The 23,288-nt window shown below is 54.1% G+C and overlaps 3 protein-coding genes across 10 annotated transcripts in view; 1 reads left to right on the top strand and 2 right to left on the bottom strand.

Moving 5' to 3' along the window:
* Nucleotides 1-15,568, top strand: part of NECAB3 (N-terminal EF-hand calcium binding protein 3) — a 29,562-nt gene extending 13,994 nt beyond the window's left edge. The window contains exons 5-13 of one of the 3 annotated variants that reach the window (XM_030009223.2): nucleotides 309-406; nucleotides 9,641-9,777; nucleotides 9,970-10,091; nucleotides 10,405-10,484; nucleotides 10,925-11,011; nucleotides 11,647-11,759; nucleotides 13,473-13,550; nucleotides 13,903-13,994; nucleotides 14,887-15,568. In XM_030009223.2, coding sequence (XP_029865083.1) covers nucleotides 309-406; nucleotides 9,641-9,777; nucleotides 9,970-10,091; nucleotides 10,405-10,484; nucleotides 10,925-11,011; nucleotides 11,647-11,759; nucleotides 13,473-13,550; nucleotides 13,903-13,994; nucleotides 14,887-14,915 — 836 coding nt within the window. In that variant the 3' untranslated portion in view covers nucleotides 14,916-15,568. The remainder of the gene's footprint in view (nucleotides 1-308; nucleotides 407-9,640; nucleotides 9,778-9,969; nucleotides 10,092-10,404; nucleotides 10,485-10,924; nucleotides 11,012-11,646; nucleotides 11,760-13,472; nucleotides 13,551-13,902; nucleotides 13,995-14,886) is intronic. The other 2 variants (XM_030009224.2, XM_041122463.1) reach the window with 2 other exon arrangements.
* Nucleotides 6,082-9,624, bottom strand: ACTL10 (actin like 10). The gene has a single exon (XM_030009222.2). The coding sequence runs from the start codon at nucleotides 8,152-8,154 to the stop codon at nucleotides 7,036-7,038; it is 1,119 nt and encodes a 372-aa protein (XP_029865082.1). The 5' UTR covers nucleotides 8,155-9,624; the 3' UTR covers nucleotides 6,082-7,035.
* Nucleotides 15,569-17,704: 2,136 nt separating the features above from the next.
* The window catches only part of CBFA2T2 (CBFA2/RUNX1 partner transcriptional co-repressor 2), a 65,618-nt gene continuing 60,034 nt past the window's right edge, over nucleotides 17,705-23,288 (bottom strand). For 5 of the 6 annotated variants that reach the window (XM_030009215.1, XM_030009217.2, XM_030009218.2 and 2 more), the window contains 2 exons: nucleotides 22,749-22,939; nucleotides 17,705-20,574 (listed from right to left, as the gene is read on the bottom strand). In XM_030009215.1, the coding sequence (XP_029865075.1) occupies nucleotides 20,284-20,574; nucleotides 22,749-22,939 (482 nt within the window). In that variant the 3' untranslated portion in view covers nucleotides 17,705-20,283. The remainder of the gene's footprint in view (nucleotides 20,575-22,748; nucleotides 22,940-23,288) is intronic. The other variant, XM_030009216.1, reaches the window with a different exon arrangement.

Genomic DNA, 23,288 nt, shown 5'->3' with positions numbered 1-23,288 from the left:
CTTGATGGTCTGTAGTGGGACTTTGTGCACATCTGATCTGGGCAGGACCAGGCAGTCAAGTGACGTTGACAGTCTCTGTGCCTGAATCCTAGCACAGAGGGCATTTGTGCTTTTCCCAAGGGGTTGGGATATTTTGTCCCTGGGGATAGGAAAGGACTCTTCATTTCAGTCCAAGTGGGAGCGTGACTCTGGAGAGGGATGCAAATGACCCCCTGGAGTGCTGGGCTGTGTGTGGGAAACAGCAGATGCAGGGCAGGCAGAGATGGAGGTGCTCGGGAAGCTCACCATGGTCTTCTCTCCTGTTTCAGATTATTTCTCGGCATATCTTGGAGAATACAGGAATGTGCTTTCTGCCCTGGAAGCCCTCAACACTGCGGTCCTGGCAGCCATGGACAAAACCAAGCTGGTAAGGATGGGACTGTGGGAGGGCATCAAGGCAGGCGGGTGCTTAACAGAAGCCGTGGTGATCTTAGCTGCTTGCTTAGTGTTAGAAGCAGCAAATGTGATACCTTCCAGATCAATGGGGTTGCCTGTGTGTGCTTTGGTTGTGTGTATGTGCAGTGAGTGCTGCAGCAGCACAGCCGGCAGTATGCCTGGAGGAGGGGGAGCCATGCTGAAGGAGGAGAAGGGTAGAGCTAGTGCTTTTGTGCTCTGGAGACTTCTTCCTCGTAGGGCTCTGGCAGCAGTTGTTTCAACAGTTCCTTGCAGACCACTTGGAGGGTCCTGCCTGGGCACAGGTTTTGGGAGCATCGCTGATAATCTGTGTGTTGCATCTCTGAGCCAAAGCAAGGTCTTTTCCACAAAGTAGTATGGCGCAAAATGGGGACTCCAGGGTTGAGCCTGCTCTGGACTGACCCCAGCAGCTTCTGCTTAGCACAGCCTGTGCTCAGAGCAATAAAAACTGGCTGTTGGAGAGGGGGCAGGACCACTGTGGCAGGAGGGCTGCTTTGGGAAACAGCAAGGCACTTGGGAGAAGGTAGGAAATGGTGAAATTCATTGACTCCCAGCCTTGTGCCGAGTTCATTCCTGCAGTGAATGCTCTCCCTCTCCCTGCAGCTTGTACTGGTGGGAGTCACATTGGAGGCTGCTAATTAGGGCAAGCAGCCTCCTGCTTTGTGAGTCCCCCCTGCCTCTGCGTCGGAGAGCAGAGGTCTGCAGTGCACAGTGTCATAGGCTAAATATAGCCACAAAAAGCAGTGGCCAATACTGGAAGGGACCCTCCTTGAGGATCAGCAGCCCCCTTTGCATTTGAAATGTATTAAATGGTTTAGCCATGTGCTTGGGGCTGATGGTCATTTACAGCTATGGGAAGGTTCGGCCCTTTCTTTCTCTTCAATGTGGTAGTTTGATGCTTGGTAGGAAGCAGATGAAGGGCATCATCCATGTGCACACTGTCCACTGACCTACTGATTGGACAGAGAAGCGAAAGGGGACCAGTCCTGCTGTCAGCTCTGCAGAGTCATCGAAGTGGTGTTTGTGCCTCTGTAGTGTCAGTCATGATCTTGCTCTCTCTTTGAGTTTTCCTCTGGCCAAACCCAGCCTCAGCAGCGTCTCTCTGTACGTTGGGAAATTTCATGCCAGGAGAGGGAATCACTTGAAAATATATTTTCTCTTTGGTTCAGCTGCCTGGCCCCCTTCACAGTTATTAAATGCCAATGCTGAATCCTCTTCAGAGCACTATGCTTTATTTCAGTTCTTTTCTGTTTTGGTTTTTTTTTTTGGTAATGAATTTGTATATTCATGTATTTCTCCAAAAGACAGTGCAATTACTGACTGCTTCACAGTATTGGCATGAAGCATTCATTCACTTCATAGTTTCCAGTGCCACAGGTGTTCCCTGGAAAAGAGAAGCAGGTTTTCCCTGTTGAAACAGATTTTTCTGCACTCGCTTTTTTTCTACCCCTGTTTGGATCCACCTGGAGCCAGGGGGCCAGGGCAGCCCGATGTTCACAGCTCTGCTTTTACCTGGGTGAGGTGTGTGCTGATCGGGTGCCCTGATGCAGACACTGACCCTCCTGGGAAGCATCTCCCTGTGCTTTCCTGGTCCACTGGGCTCTGAGCTGGGGAGAAGGCAGGAGGGGGCAATGCTCCAACCCTGTGGTCAGGGCTCTTACAGAGCTGTGGGAAATCTGCCACTGCCAGAGGCTGGCAGAGATGATAAATGCTGCATTCTTACCTGCTGCGACCTTGAATCTATTCCCACACTTGTGTTTCCAGAATGAGACTCAATCTTGGGTTATTACAGGATTAGTGGGTTTATTAGGTTGGATTTCAGCCAAAACTCACACCTTTGAGGCAGAGGAGGGGGCAGAGAACAGAGGTTTCCCATATTACACATCTGTCCCTCATTTTGTTGGTTCAAACACCTCTAATGCCACCATGGCTGAGGACTGAGAGCCACAGTTTGGCAGAGACCACCACCCTGCTGGAAGAGCCGAATGAAACTTCATTCTGGCGAGCTGCTTTTGCTGGAGATGCAGCTGTGCTGTGTTCTGAGCAAACTGGAAGAGACCTGCCTGCTCCAACAGCCCTTACCATAAAGCTCTGCTTCCAAAGCAGGGCTGCGGAGTCAACAGATGTTGAAGGATCTGCAGTCCTTACCTGTTTTTCCCACGCTGTATTTAAGAGACCTTCATGTAACTCCTGAGGAGGAGGTGGTACCTGGGCTAGCTAGAAGGAGAAGGTGATCTCTGACTTGAGCTGGGTCCCACCAGTTGAAGCACAGCATCTCTTGGTTAAGGCATGGTCCATCTCCAGTAGTTCCTTACTTCTTCTGCCACAGCATCGCTCACCCCTGCATCCTCCAGGTACTTACTGACAGCTGTAAATAGGCTCATGTAAATACAAGCCCTCTTCACAAGCAGGAAAACAGAGAGCATGGGCTGCTTTGTTAGCACAACAAAAGGAGAGCCTGGGAGGTTTGCCTGCTCGAGTTCCTCAGACTATGCAAGGGTGATGAGCTACAGGGAGGAGAGAGAGGGAAATAAGGAAACCAAAGCTCGCAGGCAGTATGCCACAGCTCTGTGTTTGGGAGTTGTGGTTTGAAGCAGTGCCGCCGAAAACCTATTTGGTATCAAGGATTCCCACCTCTGCACGTGCCATCACGGTCACTACGGGCCAGGGTACCTGGCATGGATCAATGGTGTGTCTCAGCAGCTGTCTCCTCACTGGCAGGCTTCTTGATCTGCTGCCTGCCGTGCACGTTGTTGACTGCAGAATAAACACTGTGATAAAGCATGGGAAATGCAAGCCAGGTTCATCCTTCTCGCTGTGTAAGTGACTGCAATTACTGTAGGAAATAGTGTATGTGTGGGCAGCAAACCTGCCCGGGGTGTTTGTCATGGATCCACAGGTTGGCAGGAGGAAACCAAATCATTAGGGGTTCCTATGCTCCCATCCTTCCTCACTGGGTTGGTAGAAACATGGTAAGGAAAAGATGCCTTTTCAAGAAAGGAGAGTTTTTCTCCAAATTCTGTCATTCTCACATTTGTAAAATATAACTTGATAGCTATGCTGCAGTATACTGATTAAAGCTTATCTTGTGGCTAAACTTTGCGTTTGCAATATAATAGCATCAGAGTAAGAAGTGAACTGTGGAAATACCTTGGGAAACGGTCTGATATTTCTTACAGGGGACCTGTATGCTAAAATCTTTCCATTCTCCAGTTTGCAGACACTGCAAACTAGCCCATAAATACCTCTCCAAGTCAGGTGCTCTTATTTCTCCTTTGGCAGGAATTATGCAATCACCTATTCCATTCTGAGCTTAACTATCATCATAAGAAACTAATAAAACCTCTCAAAAGCAGAATTATAGCAGCTCTTGGCAACTTTGGGATTTTCATCTGGGTCAATGGAGCTGAAATACCAGTCCACCACCAAAGAGCCTTGTCTTGTGCTTGCTGAGTTACTTCCTCTGTGACTCCTTTCCATGAGTCTTTGCTATGAGCAGAAAATGCTGTGCTCAGTGAGACAGAGCACATTTTTATTGAGCCTCTATTTACAGAGGGGTTTGAACTGTGTGGTGCAACACCTGACAAGAGGGTTTTGCTTGTTTGCTTGTGAGGAGTGCGAAGGGGGCCAGGCAGCTGAGCTGAAGGGAAGGTGCATTTTTCAATTGATTTCCTTTCCCTGGCATGAAATTTTCGAAGCTGATACAGAAGGGTGAAACAGCATTTGGGGCTCTCTTGAGAGATGGTTATTTCCATCCTTCGGTGCATTCCCCTGGGCGTGCTGTGTTTGACGAGGCGAGAGACGGGAGGCAGCTGGCTCGTCATGTGCAATGCTTGCCCGAAATACTGACATGTCCACATGGGATCCTGCATTGCCCTTGCAAGGTGGGCTGGGGTGTGCTGCAACCAGGAGGATGGGGAGCCCTCTGCATGGCGAGCTTCAGAGCAGCATCCCCTCTGAGCACGGCGTGCCCTGGGCTGGTAGTTGGGTTTTGGGGGGTGGTACCCTAGGCTGGTGCCTGCACCTGCATGTTTAAAGTGTAAGGACTGTGCTGGGGCGAGCTACAGGGCTCAGGGCTGGCTGAATGTGCCTCCCGTAGCCATGACATGACGTCGGTGGGAGCGGCTGCCTGCTCCTGCGATAAAACTCCATCCACCGACATCATCCACAGAGGACATCAGGATTAGGCCATCCTCAGGATGAAAGTCGAGAGGACGGGGAGTGCCGAGAGGCTGGCTTGACGCCGGGGCTTCTCCCAGCACCTGGCCCTTTGAAGGGGCACGACGCGGCTGGGGAGAAGCATCCGGCCCCCATGCAAGGGGAAGCATCCATATGCCAAGGCTGTGGGGCCACAGCCAGTGCCGGCGGGGGGCTGGGGAAGATGCATTGGAGATGGGACTGCACCTCATTAAGTGGGTCCACACAGCTGTGGAGACTGCTTGCTGTGGGAAGTGCCCTCTGTGCAGAAAGAGGGGTGATAGTGTTGGGATTTGGACCAACTCCTGAAATGAAATGGACTGTGCCCGGCCATGTGGTGGATGAATAATATATCCTTTCTGCTGTGCCCCAGTGGGGACTCAGTCAATTAGTATTCCTCACCTTTCTTTCTCAGGCTTGTCCTTTGAGTGTCAGTTGTTCCCCTGTAAGCAGGGGATGCATGTCTGGGCTGGCAGGAGCTGAGCAAGCACAGAGGAGCAGCGCTGGCAGGGATTTCGGTGCCTGCACCCCTTGGGAGTGAGGAGAAGGAGTGTGCAGGGGGAGCAGCAGGGTCCCTGCCTGGGGTCCGCGGCCCTGTGCTCTCCATCTTCTGAGGCTGTGGAGAAGGAAGGCTTGTGGGAGCAGGTGGGATGCTTGGCTGGGGAAAGCCCAGAGATGCAGAGCTGGACCTCAGCTTCCCATGGCTGCATCGGATTGGCTTCACTGCCATCCTCTTCTTCTGGCAGAAAAATGAGATTCATTTTCAAGCATGGATGAAAACCCACTGGCAGCATGGCCTCTGGGCAGAGGGCTCTGCTCGCCCAGGTGGTGGGGGGGGGTGTGGGGAGTGGCTGTGGCCGTCCTTTGCCCACTCCAGCATGAGCCCAGGGCAGTGCTTGGTAGATGAGCATCCTCTCCACTTACCTTCCCCTCCTGTCCAGCTGCAGCTGTGCTAGCAGCCCCAGGCAGAGACAGCTCTGGGACTGGGCTGGTGGCTTGGCTGTGGCACAGAGGAACCAGAAAACCATGTGGGGCTCAAGACCCTCCGTGCTGTAAACCCTCGCCAACAGATTTTTGACACCAGCATTGGAAGGGTTACGTGCTTTTGTGCAGAGCTTCTGGAATTCAAGATCCTCAGTTCTCCCGTGTGTTGGAGAGAAACGCGGTAGGAATTGGAAATATTTGACCTGAGTGATGTGGTAGCATTGCTGGACTCCATTTTGGACATGGAAGAGGGAGTTCTTGGTGCTCAGGGCAGGGGATGAAGGCAGCCTGACTCCTGGACTGCGCTGCAGCCTTGGGGGCACACAAGGACACCACGGGGAAGGCAGAGGTGACTCTGGTCCAGTCTGTCTCCTTGTCTTGTCAAGGAAAGGGGTTGACCTCTCCTGGTGGATGCTCCTGTGGAGCAACCAGCCCTCCTGCATCATGTGGAAACTCCTTCCTTGACCTCCCACTGCCAGTTCTGTCTCTCTTAATGCTCACAGTGATATCCCATGGTTTCTGTGTCCCGTGAGGAGCTGGGCACAGGGGCTGGCCATGGGGAAAGGATTCTGCTATGACAGCTGGGCAGTGCTTCCTCCATGCAACCTCTGATCCTTTTCTGGTCATCTGCTGAATCAGTTCACTAAAGCAGCAGCAAAGCCAGGTGAGTGCTTTTCTGCCTGTTCAGTGAGCTGAATCGGCTCCCTGAAGCACCAGATGACCTTTATACCAAAATTGCAAAGAGCGAATTCAGTTCCCCGGTTTTCACCAGCTCATCCTCTGTACCCAGTCCTGAGCTGCTTCAGTGCCAAGATCAGAAATCACCTCCCACAGTAAAGTTGCTGCAGTGCAGGTGCCGTGTGAACGTTCTCCTCCTCAGCTCGTTCCTCCCACCCCTGTGGCTCCCCATGGACCTCAGGGGTCCTGCTCCACTGACTGCTGGAAGGAGCTTCCCTGCCTGCTGGAGCAGCCCCCTTCCCTGTGCCAGCAGCTGCAGGCAGTGCATTCAAAAAAGACAGTTTTGCTGCAGTGCTGTAGATGTGCACAGTCTCCAGCCTGCAGCATTGGGGCTCGGCTGTCGACCAGCTGTACCCAGACAGTCGGCGTGGCCTGAATTCACAGCACGAGCTGTGGTTGTGTTGCCAGCCTGATCGGACACATGTTTAATAGAGTGATGGTGAACAGGTACAGAAATAACCTGGGGTGTAAATGAAAAGCAGTTTATTTCTTTTGGAGCATTTGAATTGACTTCACACCCCTGCAGCAGCGCAGGAGCTGGCCCTCAGTCACCACCGCTGCCGTGGTTCTGCCCAGGGGAAGGCAGTGTTTTGGAGACCTTCCTCCTGCAGCAGGAGTTATGCCCCCTTGGTGAGATGCTTTGAATGCATGGTCGTCATCTGCCTACTGGAACATCTTGTGCACGTACTCAGCACCATGCTCCTGGTACTCGCCCTTTGCCATCCACGCATGCTGGAAGGACGTGAGCGACGCTGCCATCGAGCCCCCTGCCCAGGCTGCTATGCCCCTCTCTGGGCTTGCCAGGACCTGAATCTGGCAGCCTGTGCCGTGGAACAGGGCATTCAACTCTAAGCACATCCTCTCGGGAAAACCAGGAAACATTGAGGAGCCCCCTGACAACACGATGTTACCCACCGTGTCCCTCCTGGCATGGTCGGGTACCTTCTGGAGGCTCTGCAAGGCCAAGTGATGGAGCCCTGGGGAGCTTTGGTGGACTAGCTTCGGTTGGAAGAGCGGCTCCGGGCAGCAGAACCGTTCCTTGTCCAGGGTTATCCACTGGCCATCAGGGACCTGAAATCTGGCTGGATGATGGAAACCTCGGTCGTAGAGGTCTCCTTCATAGTCCATGGAGACATAGCAGCATTGCTTTTTCAGCTGGATCACTGTCTTCTTCTTCAAGGCCTTCAGCACTGAGGGGTTGTTGGGGCTCTCCATCAGCAGGCTGTGCAGGTAGTTGGAGAGGAAGCCACCAGCCACCCCAAGGCAGTAGGTAGCCTCTCTCCAGGTCTGGCCCAGGCAGATGGAGGTGGCATGGGACACTCCTGCCCCAGCCTCCACGGCCAGACCGGTGACTCTGCCATAGGCGCAGAGGGAGAGGAACCCAGTGTTAGCCATGTGCAGGGCTGGCACCCCGAAGCTCTCGAAAAGCACCTCTGCCACCTTTTCCCTGTTGGTGGAGGGGCAAGATGGGGAGTCAGCCATGAGGACTGGCTGTTCCTCTGGGAGAGCTTTCAGGCCACAGAAGAAGAGGTGGTTCCACAGGTTTTCCATGCTGTCCCAGTCCTCAATGATGCCGTGCTTGAGTGGGTAAGTCCTGGGTGCTACGGTGAAGGCTGTTGTGCTTTCAGCGGTAGTGGGATGCCGCTGGGTCTCCCACATTGTGCCCGCACTGCACGGAGGCAGCAACATGGTCCTTAGCACAAACTTGGGCTTCTTCTGGCCTGCAAAGCCTGCCCGGGTGAAGCTGCTGCCGTTGTCTATGATGACTGCAGGCTTTGGCATGACTGGTACTACTGAGGGATGCCGGGAAGGGAGGAAGAGCCTCACCCTGCAGTGGAACAAGAGGAATCTCACAGGGGCAAACCAGGCACAGGTACCTGCTCTGCAAGGGATACTCTGGCTCAGACCCAGTGGAGGACAACTGTGCCTGCTCTAGAAGTGTCTGTCTCTGGGTATGTGCCTCAGCCTTTCCTCCTGTCTCCTTGCTGTCTGCCTTGCTGAGCATCCCTCCTTCAGTACCTTGTCTCCATCCCTGGGGACCTGGAGATTTTTCCCCAGGCCCTCAGGATGTCTAACAGTGCAAGGACAAAACTCCAGGTGGTTTCAAGGAAGCAGGTGAAAACTGGACCTGAAAAGCAGGTGAAAGCAGGAAAGTAGAGTGGTTGGAATCATGCTGCCAGCAGAACGCAGAGCATGTGGAAAGGAGCCATGCTCCAGGCTGTGGCTGTTCATTGCACCCAGATTTTTGCCCAAGAGGATCTGTGGTCACAGCTGGCAAAGGAAGGAGTTTGGGGTGCCTCTGTGTGTGTCCAGGCACTTCCCCAGCTCTTTGTGCTTCTCGGACATGCTCCTGGGGCATGACGTGCATCCTGACCCACTGTTTGGGTGCCCTCTGGGCCAGTTTGCCTTCTTGCCAGGATGCACAGTGACCCCTTCATTCTCCCCAGTGCTTCTTGCGTGCCCCCCTGGACCTGCCTTTACATGCCCCCAAGCACTAATGCCTGTCGTGTGCACATTGCATGTCAGACCGGGGAGAAGGGTGGTGAGAAAAGGGCACACAGCCCCACGTTCCTGCCAGATGCCCCTGCAGCGCTGTAGGGCAGATGGGCTAGGGCTCACAGGGGCTGTCACTCATGCTTAGCAGGTGACATGGGGACGGGCTGTGGGGTGGCCCCGAGCACAAGCATGTTACAAATTCTGCAGGGATCTCTTTCCATTGGAGCAGAGAGGCTTGGCGCTGTCTTCCTGGGGAGAGAGAGCATGAAACCAGCCTGCCACCCTGTCCTGCAAGTGGTGGGTTGCTCCCTGGAAGGGGCTGCCTGTGCCCGGGGGGTTGCTGCAGTCTCTCAGCCCTGCCAGCCTTGTCCCAAGATCCCCAATGCAAGCAGAGCAGTCTGTGAACCATTGGGTGCACTAAGGGATGCTCTGCCTGCCCAGGAGCCCTCCCTGGAGCTGGGGGCTATTTCTGCAAGCTGCCTTTACCTTGCAGCTTGGGAGTGTCCATCTGCAGTCCTCCACAGCTCCTGGGGGCTGTGGGTGCTGGGGTCGGGATGGAGGGTTTACACTGTGCATTCCCTGTTGTGACCTCACAGGCATGCACCCAGAGGATGCTTTTGTCCTACAGTGTCAACATTTCCTACAATAACTAAAAATTTGATTGGAATCCACCCTGTTGGGTGTATTTAAGTGCCAGCCCCTTCCAGATGCGGCTCTGCTTCCCCTGCGCAAAGCTGGAGGCATCTGACAGATCCTCTTCTCTTATCCGCAGAGGTACGAGACCTCCTCGAAGTTGGAGCAGTTCCTGACCCGTTTCCTGCTGCGGGAAACCATGCACCAGCTGCAGTCCCTGCAGGCCTCGCTTGAGTGTGCTGTGGACACCGTGGAGGAGCAGGCGGGCCGGGAGAGGTAATGGGGTGGGACATGCTCATCCTCCCCCTCTCCCCACCCCTGCTCATGGGGACTGCAGCATGGAGCAGGACTCAGGGGTCCCCCTGGGAGGGACATCTGGGAGCAGGATCTGCCCTTTGCAAGCCTGCTGTGAAGCTGACCCATATAGTGAATGACTTCAACCCCTCCTTTTACGTTTTATTCTTTCAGAAAGGACATAAAGAAATCTGAGACCTTGGTTGGCCTGAGGTCAGGGAGACGATGTGGGCGCAGAGGACAGAAGAATGTCTGTCTGTCTCCGACGGACCCCTATTCTGGGATGCTAACGACAGGTATTTGCAGCCTAGCCATCCCTTGGGTTGGTGTCTCTGACCCACTGGAGCCTGCAGTGGGTGTGGGAGCAGCAGCATGAGACAGCGGGGGCTGGTCCAGGACAGAGCCTGGACCATTGCACCCAGATGCCAGCTGGAGCTTCTGTGGGATGTTGTATCGAGCAGTGGGAAAAGTTTCAGAAGAAAAACAAATCAGTTTTTTGGTTTAAATCAGGGGTTTAGAAGCTTTTGCAGTTTTCTGGGTCTTGAGCAAGCTTTTGCAATGACAAAAGCAAGCTTTTTTGGTGACACCTCTCTGGCGTTCCTCGTGCAGGCGTTTGTGTCGAAGACAACAGCCAGTGGATGGCACAGATCAATAGGCTCCAGCAGCTCATCGAGAAACTAGAGTGCAAGGTGCGTGGCAGAGGGGAGGTGGGCTGGGGACTGCCCTGCACCTCCACACTGGCCAGGTTGGTGCTGGGACCTCTCCCCGTGCTAACGGCCCTGGTATTCAGTCTTGGCATCGTTACAGAGCTGCACCCATTCACCAGACCTGGGCTCGCAAAGCTGCTCATCCCTTGCTGTCTCCAAAGCCCCTCTTCTGCCCTCAGCTCTGCTGACCCTTCCCTGGCTTCTCCATGGTCCATGCTGATCTGACAAGTCAGCCTGGACCCACCAAGCCCCATAGACGTGCAGGTCACATCCCTATTCTCCCCCAGGTACCCAAAGGAACGTCCCCAGAGCGGTACCTGTCTGTCATGCTGAGCTGGGCTGGGCTGTGGGTTACTGCTATGTTTTACCTTGTTGCAAAGGTCTCCCAGTAACGATGATTTTTCCTGTGGTGTTAAATGCAGAGCCCACGCCTGGAGCCACTGAAGGAGGAAGCAGTGTGCAAAGGAAGGGATGCAGTAAGTCCCTGTCCTGCTGCTTGTTGTTTGCAGGTAACCCTGTAGTGTGCACAGATCCCCTCTCTCACACACACATGTGTGGTCGTGCAGCCCCTGTGCCCTGAGACTGGAGTCACCTGGGTGAGCTGCTGGCTTTGGTCTGGTGGGGTGTCTGCTGCCCAGCGATGTAGCAAGATGGAAGTCAGAGATGTGAGCTGGGTGGACCATCCACAGGACAAATGCAGCTCCGTCAGGTCCATGAAAGCCCCAGGCAGTGCCCACAGCCAGCCCAGAGGAAGGCAACGCTCTGCTTGTGAGTGCCCAAATCCCTCAGGTTTGCTCCAAGCGCCCACAGACCATGCAAAGCCCCAGTGGAGGGGTCCCAAGGCCCCTTTCTGCTGGAGGAAGGACACAGGGAACTGCAGCAACCCCAAAGCAGGACCCCGCCACTGGGGGATGGAGCATCTCCTGTTGGTGCGGTCCTCGTTGTAAAGGCAACCTGCCCAGCTAGGAAGAAGCCACTTTATGTTGGTGTTGGCCCCAGCATTGTGGTGCCAGCGCCTTCTTGCGGCTTCCCCTGCGGTGCTGAGCTTACTCAGCACTGCCTTGTCCTGCAGCAGGGTGGGAGCAGGGCGGGCAGGAGGGGACAGATTAGTTGCTGATGCTGCTTGTCTGCTGTCCCTTTGTAGCACATCCTGGTGGCGAAGAGGCAGATCTCGGTGGCGATGAGCAGCATTGAGGAGTTTCGCCAGGCGTTCAGGTCCTACACGGAGGTCACCGCTGGGCAGAGCAGCTGCCTGCAGTAAGTGTGGCAGGCGGCGGGGTTGCTTGTGGTGTGGGCTTGCCCAGAAATAGGGGCTTTTGACATGGCACCCTTGGGGGACAAAAGGGTTTTTTGTGAAGTATTTTGTGTGCTGGTCAGTGCAAGGGTGGGCTTGGCACACGGAGGTTTGACCTTGCAGAGAGGATGAGACAGTGTCACAGCTGCAGCAGTGTCTCTGCCTGCAGTCCTGTCCCATCTCCTGCTGCAGATACTCCCAGCAAGAGCCACTTGTCAGCGTCTGGCAAGGAAGGGGGTGGTTTTTATGCCAGCAGGAATGGCTGCGGCATGCGCATGTAAGTGAATGCATGCATTCCTCCAGCACTGAAGGACTCAAAAGTAATGGGGGAAAAGTCAAGGGGAGAGCTCATGTCAGAGCATTGCATTATATAAAGTGTGTATAGTGCTAGCGGGAAGCAGCCGTGAACACCTGTAGCTAACCCCCGTGTGAGACCAAGGCTCTGCCCCCCAGCACCACTCCAGAGCTCCAAATAGAGCTGAGGATGGAGCCCAGGTCTGACTTCAGTGACACGCCACTGCTAGCGTGTCCCTGGAGATTGCACAGCTGCTCTCTGAGAGGCGCTTTCCTTCTCCCATGGGAGATTCAAGCCGCTTTCAGTGGGAAATGTTCATGCTGTTCCCATTTAAAGTGTCATTTTTCAGCTCTTCAGTTCCAACAGCACAAAATTGCGTTTTCAGTCCGAACAAAAGGAAGATACTTGTTTTGACACATGTGGCAGAGAGAATGGTATTTTTTTTCTTTGGAATTGATGGGCTTTTCTGTCATGAGAACTGTTAGTGTAGACAACTGGGTAAAGTTGCATGGGCAGGCTCTCCATGTGGGTGGAAAGCTGGAGCGAAGCCGGGGAGACTCCGCTGTCCTGGTTCACGCCAGGGAATTGCAAAGCGCGTTGCGGCCCCCGCGCAGGGGGACACGGCCTCCAGCTGCTGGGTGACTTGCTTTGCTCTCCCCTCCAGGGCTTGGTCCCTTCCTGCAGCCCGTAGCAGCAGCTGGAGGAAACATTCATCCTCAACTGGAATTAATGATGCTGCAGTCAAGTGCAGATGGTTCCCCAGGCCCTGCACCCTCAGCCTTGCTCTCATCTCCCGGCTGCTTCCCCCTCCATCATCTTCCAATGGACTGGAGAAAGCTCCAGCCTGTTCCTCCAGCAGGAGGGAGCGTGGGAAGCATTGCCTGATGAAATAGCATCACTTCGGGGGGCAGCGAGCTGTGGTTTTATGCTGTGATCTCAGCTCCTTGCCCTCATGCCTCAGTTTCTCTCTATGAAGGGCGAGGGATGACACACACCTACTCCAAAGGAAGGGCTGGAAGGATGAGTTCCTTCGTCAGGCTGTGTGCTGCAGCGGTAGGGATGCGCTAAGAAATACTTGATAGAACACTTAACATGGTGGTTTTTGAGCAGCAGCTACGACCAGTTTAATAGCTGTAAAGCTCCTCTGCTGCCTGGCTGCAGGAACTGTGAAGCATGAAGGATTTGGGTTGGTGATCGCCTGGAGCCGTGTGTCGGCCCTGGCAGCCACAAATTGTGGATGCATCCAAACTGCTCTTTGAAAGCCTCACGGTGAGGCTCATGTGCAGACCTGTGCCCCTCGCCCCTGGGCCCGGCGGGACCAATGTGGCCACACCGTGCCAGCTTGCTAGGCCCCATCTCAGGGTCGCTCCTGTCCCCGCAGCGTGTCTGCCTGCAAGCTGACAGACGAGGCCTGCTTCATCCTTTATGAGTTCTGGCAGGACGTGACTTCGTGGAGAAGGTTGGAGGCTTTCCTTGTGCGGGGCTGGGTCTGCATGCTCTGGCGGGGGGGCTGGAAGGGGTTTCTTCTCAGGGCTCCACCAGGACCCCCATGGCTCCCCCTCCTTTCACAGCTTGTCCTGCTGCTGACTGCTCAGCCCAGTGTGCCCCTGGGGCCCTTTGCAGCAGGAGGGGGTGGACACCCTGATAAAGGATTTGGGGAGCAGGGCAGGAGTGGATGTCCTTCTCTGGGTGGTGCAAAAGCAGCCCTGTCTCCCGTGCGTGGGCAGGGATCCTGGCGCACAGCTGCTCTCCTACAACTGTGAGGCACGCACAAGCCCTGCACCCTCCTGTACCTGCACACTGTTTTACAGCCATTTGCAGTCCAGCTGCAGCAGGACTTTCCAGCGGTCCATCATCAGCTTGCTGGAGTCCCCGGAGCTGCTGACCACCATGCTCTTCCCAGGTGAGGGGGGCCGTGGGGCTGGCTTGGGGGGCTGCGGGACCCCCACAGTCCCACGCTGCTGCTCCGGGGGTGTTCTGCAGAGGGCAGGAGCAGTGCGGGGAACAGGCATCTTGGCTCCCTCCAGAGCAGAAGATTGACTTGGGGGTGACCTAAACAGTGTTCTTCAAACCAGGGTGAGACCCGTTTCCCCTGGCAGGTTTGGTTGTGTGTGCTGGCAGCCCTGCGGGGCCTCTTCCCTGCCTGGGGGATGCTTTCCAGCCAGGACAGCCGAGCAGCTGGGGGCACTTGTGGGTAGCAGATAAGCTGAGCCCTGTCTTGAATACACCTGATGCATCATTTGTTTGTTTTTTTCACCTGATCCCTGAACCTGCTTTGCAAAGCACAGGCCCTCCTGTGTCAGTCCCAGTGGCTCTGTCCAGTTTTACAGCTCAGTGGTGCTGAAGCAGGGGAGAGATCAGCTTGGGAAAAATGCACGTTCCCTGTGGTGCCAATAGAAATCTGACCAAGACGTGAGGTCTGGTGACAGACAAGACCAAATTAAGCCCCAGTTTGTTACCACTTTCGGGTCTTGTGTAAAATAACATGAAACACGGATTAATTTGGACTGAATCCCCCACTGGCAGTGCTCCCCCTGACCTGCCAGTCCCACTGACCATATTCCCAGTGCCCCCCTGCAGAAGCCACCGCAGCTCAAGTGGATCACCCATCTCCAGGCCATCTGCGCTCCCCACCCCGGGGCGGTGGCTGCCTTACAGCCAGGTGCCAGGGACCTGCAGAAAAGCCTCAGCTGCCCCCGAGCAGGGCCAGATCCCCCATCTCTGCCACCCCTAACCTCTCTCCCCTGTTTAACACTGACTGCACAGCCCTGACCCCTTCCCCTCTCTCTCCCCAGCCTCCTGGTGGATCATGAACAACAACTGACCTGGGCAGCCGCTTCCAGGATGCTGTCAGCATGCAAAAGGATGCAGAGCCCTCGTCACAGCTGTTGCCTTCCCCTTGCATTTGTCACCTCCCTATCCCTCGTCCCCTCCTGCGAGCTGGTGGGGGCTGTCTGCCCATCGTCCCTGGCAGTGTTTTACCCTTTTGCTCTTTTCATGTTAATTTATTTATTCCCCCCACCAGTCTCTGTGCTACCCGGGGGGAGTGGGGCACTCGCAGCAGCGCTCAAGGGAGCTGTGTTTGGGGGTGGCAGCCTAGCCCTTGGGGGAGCACTGGTCTGGTCGCTGTGTCCCAGCAGCCCTCAGCCCCTCTCGCACCTCGGCTCCTCTTCCTCCCCATGCTCCTCTTCCTCCTTGCTCTGAGGACAGGCCAAGGCTCCACAGGGTCCTGGGACACATGGCTCTGGCCAGCTGTGGCATCCCTCTGCCCGGCCTGCCAGAGCCACCCTGGGCCAGCAGTGGCTCTGCCCATGGGAGCTGGGCTGCCTCGTATGGATTGTGAATAGTGTTTTATAGAAAAAAAAAAGAATTAAGTATTACTGGCAAGGTGTGCCATTGCAATGGCTTTGAGACTGGACTCGTGCTCCCCCAGCTGTGCACATCCCCCCAATAAACCACTGCACACCTCCTGGGGAAGGCGAGCATGGCTAATAGCTCTGTTGCTTCATCCTGCAGCTCAATTAACGTAAACCAGAGTCAGCACCAGTTTCAGTGCTGCCAGAAAGAGGTTGTAGCTGAATTAATGGTGACGAGGGTCAGTGGTGGGGGGCACAAGATGAGCAGGGAAGCCCCTGTGGCTGTAGCAGAGCAAAGCTCACCTGGCCCATGGGTTGCACACTTGGGGTTTCTTTGTTGGTGTTGCAGAAGCAGATCCTCCGCTGAGCTGGTGTAAAATGCGCTGTTGTGAACAGCATGGAGCAAGTGCTGCCAAGGGCAAGCAGGGCTGGGCATGGCGGGCAGGGACCAGGTGGGCAGCGGATGCCCGCAGGTGAATGCCTCCTGGTATGGAAAATAGCACTGTCCTTGCACCTCTGCCTGTCCCCAACGCCTGGCTCACCATGTGTGCCCACACCCCAACTCTCGCTCACCTGGATACCTGCCCCCCCCCCAACCTCTTTTCCCACCCCCCATGGATGCTGCTCCCCAACAGCACGCCCAGAAACATTAATTTGACTGTTTGTTCCCCAGTCCCTGGGTACAGTAATTAAAATGCAGTTAATCTGTGGCTGAAGGGGCAGTGGGTACAGCTCCATCCCGGGACACTGCATACAAGCTGTGCTAGGCACGTCCGGCACGGTGTCACCCTCCACCCCAGTACTGTAGGGCCACAACTTGGGCGGGGGAGGGACTGGGTTTAGGGTGCTTGCTTTGTCCCAGCAGGAGCTTCCCAGGGGCTCCCTGGGTTTGGGGTGCAGGGAGGGTGAGCTGCAGAGATGGGATCAGGAACACACCTCGTTAGAGGAGGGAGAATAGCAGCCACTGCTGCCAGGTCAGGCAGGTACCATCAAACCCCATCCCATGGCAGGTGCAGGCGACCAAACAGGAAATGCCCCCTGCCAGGGACGAGGTGAGCACAGAAACTGGGTCAGGCTATATGTGGGACCCATCCTCCCAGTGCCCAATTATTTACCTAATTATTGGTAACTGCCAATTTCCCTGGCCAAAGCCACAATTTGCTGTAATCACAGGGCAGCAGAGGCAGCTCCAGCCCACTGCTCCGGCTGCATTCCTCCCCACCGTGGGGGCCACGCACGAGGGGACGGGGGAAGTGCCGGGGCCAGACTTGTGCCATGGACCATCGGTAAGGGTCAAGCTGTAACGGGGCACAGCCGGGGTGGGTGAGAGATGGGCACCCACGCATGGCAGAGCTGCAGCAGGCACCAGCTTTGGGGTTCCCCAGCTGCTGGCTCGGCTCGCTGCAGAGGACACCAGCAGCCTCCGCAAACTAGTGTGGGGTTTGGCCCCCAGTTTTGGATTTCTTAACCACTGGATTAGTGTTTGCAGCAGCCTTCAGCTTGAAATCCTCAGATTAGGCAAAGGTGTGCCCACTGGGCATCCTCAGGTGGCTGGGGGTGACACACAGCTGGTGGCACTGCAAGCCAGCTGTGACAGCACCTTGCAGGCTGGTCTGTGCTCAAATTTAAAAAAAAAAAAAAAAAAGCCCAGAAAAGAACATATTTAAACATGAAGCCAAAATTACTGAGTATGGGGGTGAATGCCAGCTCTGCCTGCACTTGCTCCTGGGCTTTGCTGGGGGCTCCCCCCCCAGGACCTGCCACCGCAGGGGAGGCAGTTTTCGTACCCTGCAGCTCCCCTGGCCAAGGCCACAGTGCGGCAGCGTTCCCACAGAAACCCCGACGGTGGCCGGAGCACCACAGCAAACCTCTGCTCCTTCGGCGAGAGGAAGGGGGAGCTGTATCATGAATATAGTCTTTTTATTGACTACTTTTGAGTAGAACAAACTAAATACATCTGTAACAGTTTGGGTTCCTTTATACAGTACATTAAATAAGTTACGCACAGGAATGAAGTAACAAATTTCTATTACAGAATTAAATGTCAAAAAAAATAGAAACCTCAACCCAATGTTTTCCCCTGTCCAAATTTCACATTTATCATTCCATGTTAAAAAAAAAAAAAAAAAAAAAAAAAAAAAAGAAAAAAAAAAAAAAAAAAAAAAAAAAAAAAAAAAAAAAAAAGAAAAAAAAAAAAAAAAAAAAAAAAAAAAAAAAAAAAAAAAAAAAAAAAAAAAAAAAAAAAAAAAAAAAAAAAAAAAAAAAAAAAAAAAAAAAAAAAAAAAAAAAAAAAAAAGAAAAAAAAAAAAAAGAAAAAAAAAGAAACAATCGTTCTAATCATGACTGTTAGTATTTCATTCATTTACACTGGGGTTAATTTTAGTACACGGCCATCAAAGTTGCATGAGATTTATGGAAGACAATCTATTTACAAACAATTTCTTCCAGCACTGCCCTCCTTTCTGCATTCGACCTCATGGCAGTTGGCTGCCGCTGACCCACAGTGTTAGGTCAGGACTGCAGGTGAGGATTGGCATGTTGCAACCAGACGTTGTGTACCTGAGGCTGCTCCGAATTTGCACATGTCCCCTTACGGCAGGAAAGCCCTTCAGCCCCCTGGCTCTGGGGAGAGGAGTGGGGGTGCAAGGGCAGCCCCCCCGCCCCAGTGCTCTTGCAAGCCTGAAGCATTTTCTGCTCCTCCACACTCGACACGCAATCCTTCTCCGTGCTACAGACTTGAGCACAGCAAATCTTTTTAAGCTTTGCCGCAGCAGCCTGGACAGAGCCACTTACCAGGACCTTTGCGACGGGTGCAGCAGGCAGGGCAGCACGGGGCTGCCGCAATTTGGGGCTCACCCTGCCGCCTCCGTCTCTCTTGGGGTGAACACCTGCAGGCTGGGTGTCACCTTCCCCAGGATGCTGTGGCCTCGCTGCTGCTGCAGGTCAGGGTGGCTTGAGTGCCACCCCATTCGGGGCTGCCTTAATCCCAGCAGCACAGCACCATCGTGCTCAGCTCCCAGGAGCCGTGTCCGTGCAAAGGGCTCTGCTGCAGCTGGGAGTCCCGGCACCAGCTCCTGGGGGACACAGGGGAGAGGTTCCCAACTGCCACTCAAGAACTGTCTTAACACCAGGTGACTTTGTGGCTTTTTTGCATAATAAAACCTTGCAGACACGGGAACCACCCGCTCTATGCCATGACAGCAGCTTCTGAAACAGCTTTCCCTAAGGGACAAAGCTGGTTTGGTGGGTCACTCTCTTATCCCCTAGCAGCCAGCAGCCAGCTACACCACTGCAAACTCAATGACAATTCATTACATCTCTATTATTCGCCTCCAATTGAAAAAGTAATCAAAAATAATTTGGGAATTACTCGCCTCATTGGGCTCCAGCCCAGCAATCGTACAAAAAGAGTCATGGAAACACGGCTTTGCTGAATAGATGGTTTTCTAGAGCCCGTTTGTGTGCAGCGTGGGAAATCAGTGCGGCTCCCCAGAGGGCACATGCCCATCCCTCCCACGGGCTGCGCCTCTGATGACCTCCATGAAGCATCTGAGATGAGCCCTGCCGAGCCCCAAAATAGCCGCTCTGAGGGTCAGTGTCCATTATAGGGTTTGCGCTGCCCTGAATCCCTCCTTCCGCACCACAGCAGGGATGCTCCAAGTGATGGATCTTTCCAGGCTGACCATGGCATCCCCACCGGACCTTGTTCTCCAAGCCTGCATCTTCGAGTCTCCGAAGGCTGGACAAGGCGGTGATGGCTGTGCAGCCCTAGGCATCTCCGGGGAGAGGAGCGCAGATGGCGTCCAAGCAGCACTGCAGGAGCCCCCTGGGGTTGGGGGTAAGGACCGACATAGGACACCAAGTCCTGCATTTATTTTAATAGTTTGGCCAATGCGTGTGAAGAGAACAGACTATAAGTAATCCATCACAATCACATGAGGATCTCTGTGGTTAAAAACAACGGCAGTAACTCTCAAACCAACAACTTCCATGCAGTGAAAAAAAAAACCACTTTCTGCATAGCAAAATAACAGTACCCAGGTGGAAAGGGCAATAACCACCCGCAATGAATCCAGATTTGCTCTGCGCTTTCCCCCAGCAAAGTTCCCACCCAGGGTAACACACAACTGTCTGTCCCGTCACAGAACAGTATTAAAACCAGGCCATCCGGAAGCGACTAGCCGTACCTCCCTGGTACTGACATTTGGTTTAGAGCACATGAATCTTCTCCTCCCTCTCTGCAATCATCAGCCGCCAACCTGCAGGCAGTAGAGAAGAGGGCTCGGCTTTTGCCACTGCACTAGAGGACAAGACACTCCTGCTGGGAAATTGGCTCCGGTCTGTTCACAGCAACAACCAGCCAGCATGGCCATCTGAGACACCGCTGTCTGGGAGCAAGGGAAAAAAAGATAGATGCATATTATGGGAGAAAGTTAGCTGAAGGAGGAGATGGCTCAGGCACCTCAGGAAAGGAGCTTGAGCACGTTTGACCCATGAAGATGGGGCTCAGCATCTCCCGTGTGTGCCGGCAGTGCTCTCCACTGAGTCCAGGTCCTCCCGAGCAAGTGCCTGGCCTCCTCCAGGTCCCGAATGATGCTCTGGCACCCCACTGCAGAGAGACGGGCACGGAGGTGCCGCGGGCAAGGCTGGCCTCAGTTCTTCATACGCCACAAAAGAAAAAAGCCAGCATGAGATGGCAAAGCCCAAGTGTTGGTGCTCTGAGGAGGCGGCGCAATGTGTCAAATATGTCAAGTGATACAAGTTGCTGTGGGGGGTTCTTTCAGCTTAAAAAAACCCAGGGGAACTAATCAAATGGACTGAACCAAAACTTCCCGTTTAGAGTCCGTTCGTATCTATTGCTGTCACGGATGCCGGGGTGGAGGACCGAGAGGTGGTCGCCGAAGTCTTCTCGAGGGCCGGGCTGGGCACACCGTCAAGGCTCTTGGCAGCAGTGGCTGCCGATCGGCCTGTGGGCAGAGCCAGCGGCTTGCTCTGGCCATGCAGGCCTTGGCCACAGATTCGGTGGTGCCTCTCCCAGTCCTTGTGCTGGCAGAAGGAGCCGCAGTACCGGGCGATGTTGCAGCCGCTGCATGTCTCGCTCGCTTTGCGACCACAGTTCCAGCAACTCTGCAAGACCAAAGACGCCACACTTGAAAATGGGTTTAATTTCCAAGAGCTGCAGGATGGTGCTGACTCAACAGCTCTGGAGGGGACTGTTCATTGCCCTCTGGCCTAGATTTAGTAATATTAAAATGAGCAAACCATTAATTCCTTCTATTTCACAGCCCTTTGCCAAAGGTACTAACCCCTACTGCTCCGTTCTGCCCAAAACCGCCTTCCAGACTGCACCGGTCATATCCTCTCCCCTAGATCCACCCAAATGCAGAGAGGAAACAGCAAGCAAGGACTAAAAAACATGCTGCAGATGCTGCTATTCGGTCTTTTTATTTCCTGTTTTAAGCAGCTCTATTTTGGTATTGCTCCCAGCCAAGTGCTCTCTGCAGGGATTACAGCGTGCTGCACAGGCACCATTTGCTTTGCACCCTGCCTAGCTGCACAAGAGGTCGGAGCAGGCTAATTTGGAAAAGAAAAAGCTCATTTGAAAGCCTCCCAGACAGGTGGAAGCACTGCCAGAGCCTGAGCTTCAATCTGGAAGCGGAGCAAAGCCCCTCTGGCCGCTGGGAGAGGCGTCAGCTGGTGGGCTTACGGCGTGCCACTGCTTCCTTATGAGCGCGGGGGCAAGGGGCCAGCGCCGGGAGCTGCGGCTGCAGCTGCTCCGAGGAGGGGAGCAGGCGGATTAGCTTTCCTGCAGCTGGACTCACACGTTAGCAATTGCATAGTGGGGAGGGCAAGTTCAGCTGCGGAAAAGCAGCCTCCGCTGGAGCCCGCCTGCCTCTAACCCTGCCCAACGGGGCACCGTTCGCTGGCAATCGCTTCTGTGACCACAAGCAAAAAGCTGTTGAAGCAGGAAAGCGGGGTGGTGGGAGATGCTGGCCTGTATCGGACAGCCGTGTTGTGAGGAAGGGCAGTGAGTTTCCCCACTCCTGGGGTCTGCGCTGGAGCCACCAGCTCATGGAGATGATTTATGGGCTAGCAGCGAAGCACCAAAGTGAGGTGGTCGGGAGCAAGCTGCTCCAGAGCCAACGTGTTCCTGAGGCTCCTCAGTCCTCCAGGAGAAGCAGGACTCGTGACCAAAAAAAAAACCCTACCAAAGCCTGCGGTAACTCTTGGAAAACTGGGTCACTGCTTTACAGCTGTTTACACTTCAAGCGGTGTTTTTAAACTGTATTTCAAAGGTTACGCAGCATGCCAGAATACGTGACAGCTTTTCAACACAGTCTTTAGAGAAGGGCTCTGGGGCTTGCATGGGAGTGTGCTGGCGGGGGGATGCTCGGCTGCTGCCGAGGTCCCGCACTGCTCCCCGGGACAGCTGGAGGAGGAGGACACTCCTCTGGTATTCCCCTACAGAGAAATCATTGCTTGTCTCATTTCTTCCATGGCTTCCTGAGCAGTTCCACCCACTCCCATCATATGTTTATCAACTGGTACATTCAACCTTCAGTGATTTAATTGGGAAATATCACAGTATATACATACTTCTCTGAAACAACACCTAATATTTATGTGGTTCCTGCTGTGCATGGGAACCCAGCACTAGAGCTTCCCAAGCCCTGGTCAGCAGGGTGAACTGAAATCCCACAGGAGGAGGGAAACAGACTTGCTGCCCACACAGCCCCAGCGGACATTAACTCCACATTCCCATCAGATTCTTGCTTGGCAGAAACAGAGGCAAAGCCTCTGCTCTTGCATTTGTGTGGAGAAAATAAAATGAAGCAAATCACATGTGGCTGGGCTGTGGTGATGCAGGAATTAACCGTGCAATTCTCCTTGCCCAGTCCAGCTGAGATCTCCAAAGCTTAATGAAGTGAGCTTCCAGTTAAGGAACAGGGAAGGTAATTAACAATTGAGGAGTAGAAAGAAATTCTCTAAGAGACACTCATTCAGCAGGTGTCGCTGGCTATGACAAACTAAGAGTCATCCCTTCTTTTCCAACATGCAAATATCTCACTAGGTGTTATGAGGCTTAGTAACTTACTTAGGCCGATTCCCCTGCCAGCAAAATCAAAAGCAAAAGGGTTTTTTTAGGGTACCAATGCATCCTTTTAGTTATTGATTGGAGAGAGACTTTTAAAAGGGAAAAGGGACAGGGGACCCGCAGGCTCCGAGTCACTGCCAGGCAGGACCTGGAGACCTTGTGAGTCTTTGGAATTCCCTTCCTAGGAGGTCCCCTGGCACCTTACCTCCGTAGACTCCTCCTGTTCGTTTATCACTAAGAAAGCATCCTCGGTGGCCTGGCGCTTGGCGTCTGCGATGGTCTGCTCCATCCGAGCCCTCTCGGAGGCAATCATCTCAAATGCCTTCTGCTCGGCTTCTGCCACCGCTTTCTGCACCTCCGACATGGCCTGGCGCTTCACCTCATTCACGGCTTCTTCTGGAAGAAAAAAGCAGCTTCACAACCCGCCCAAGGAGCGTGGTGAGCCTCTGAGAGACGAGAGGCAGCGGCATGTTCCCTGTGACTGGGATGTCTGTGGGTCACAGTCAGCACCAGCATTATGACCGCTCCTGGGTGCGGCAAGGCCAGGCTCAGCCCCACAGGATCCCCACTGGCATCGTACAGAAGGAGCAGAGCCCTTTGGAAAACCCAGGCCGGGGCTGTTGGTAGCCAGATGTGCACATCCTGGGGCATTCCTGCAGCTGGGATTCTCCTGTTTCTGCAGAGCGAATCTGCAGCATCTGTGTTTATCTCAACCAACCTGGCAGAATCCCTCGCCGAGATTACT

Source organism: Aquila chrysaetos, chromosome 3, assembly GCF_900496995.4.
Source record: "Aquila chrysaetos chrysaetos chromosome 3, bAquChr1.4, whole genome shotgun sequence".
In the NCBI taxonomy this organism is placed as follows: domain Eukaryota; kingdom Metazoa; phylum Chordata; class Aves; order Accipitriformes; family Accipitridae; genus Aquila; species Aquila chrysaetos.
This window is presented reverse-complemented; position numbering and strand designations above follow the sequence as displayed.

Coding starts and splice junctions, on each gene's coding strand:
- ACTL10 (XM_030009222.2), bottom strand. CDS start 8,154: ATGCCAAAGCCTGCAGTCATCATAGACAACGGCAGCAGCTTCACCCGG.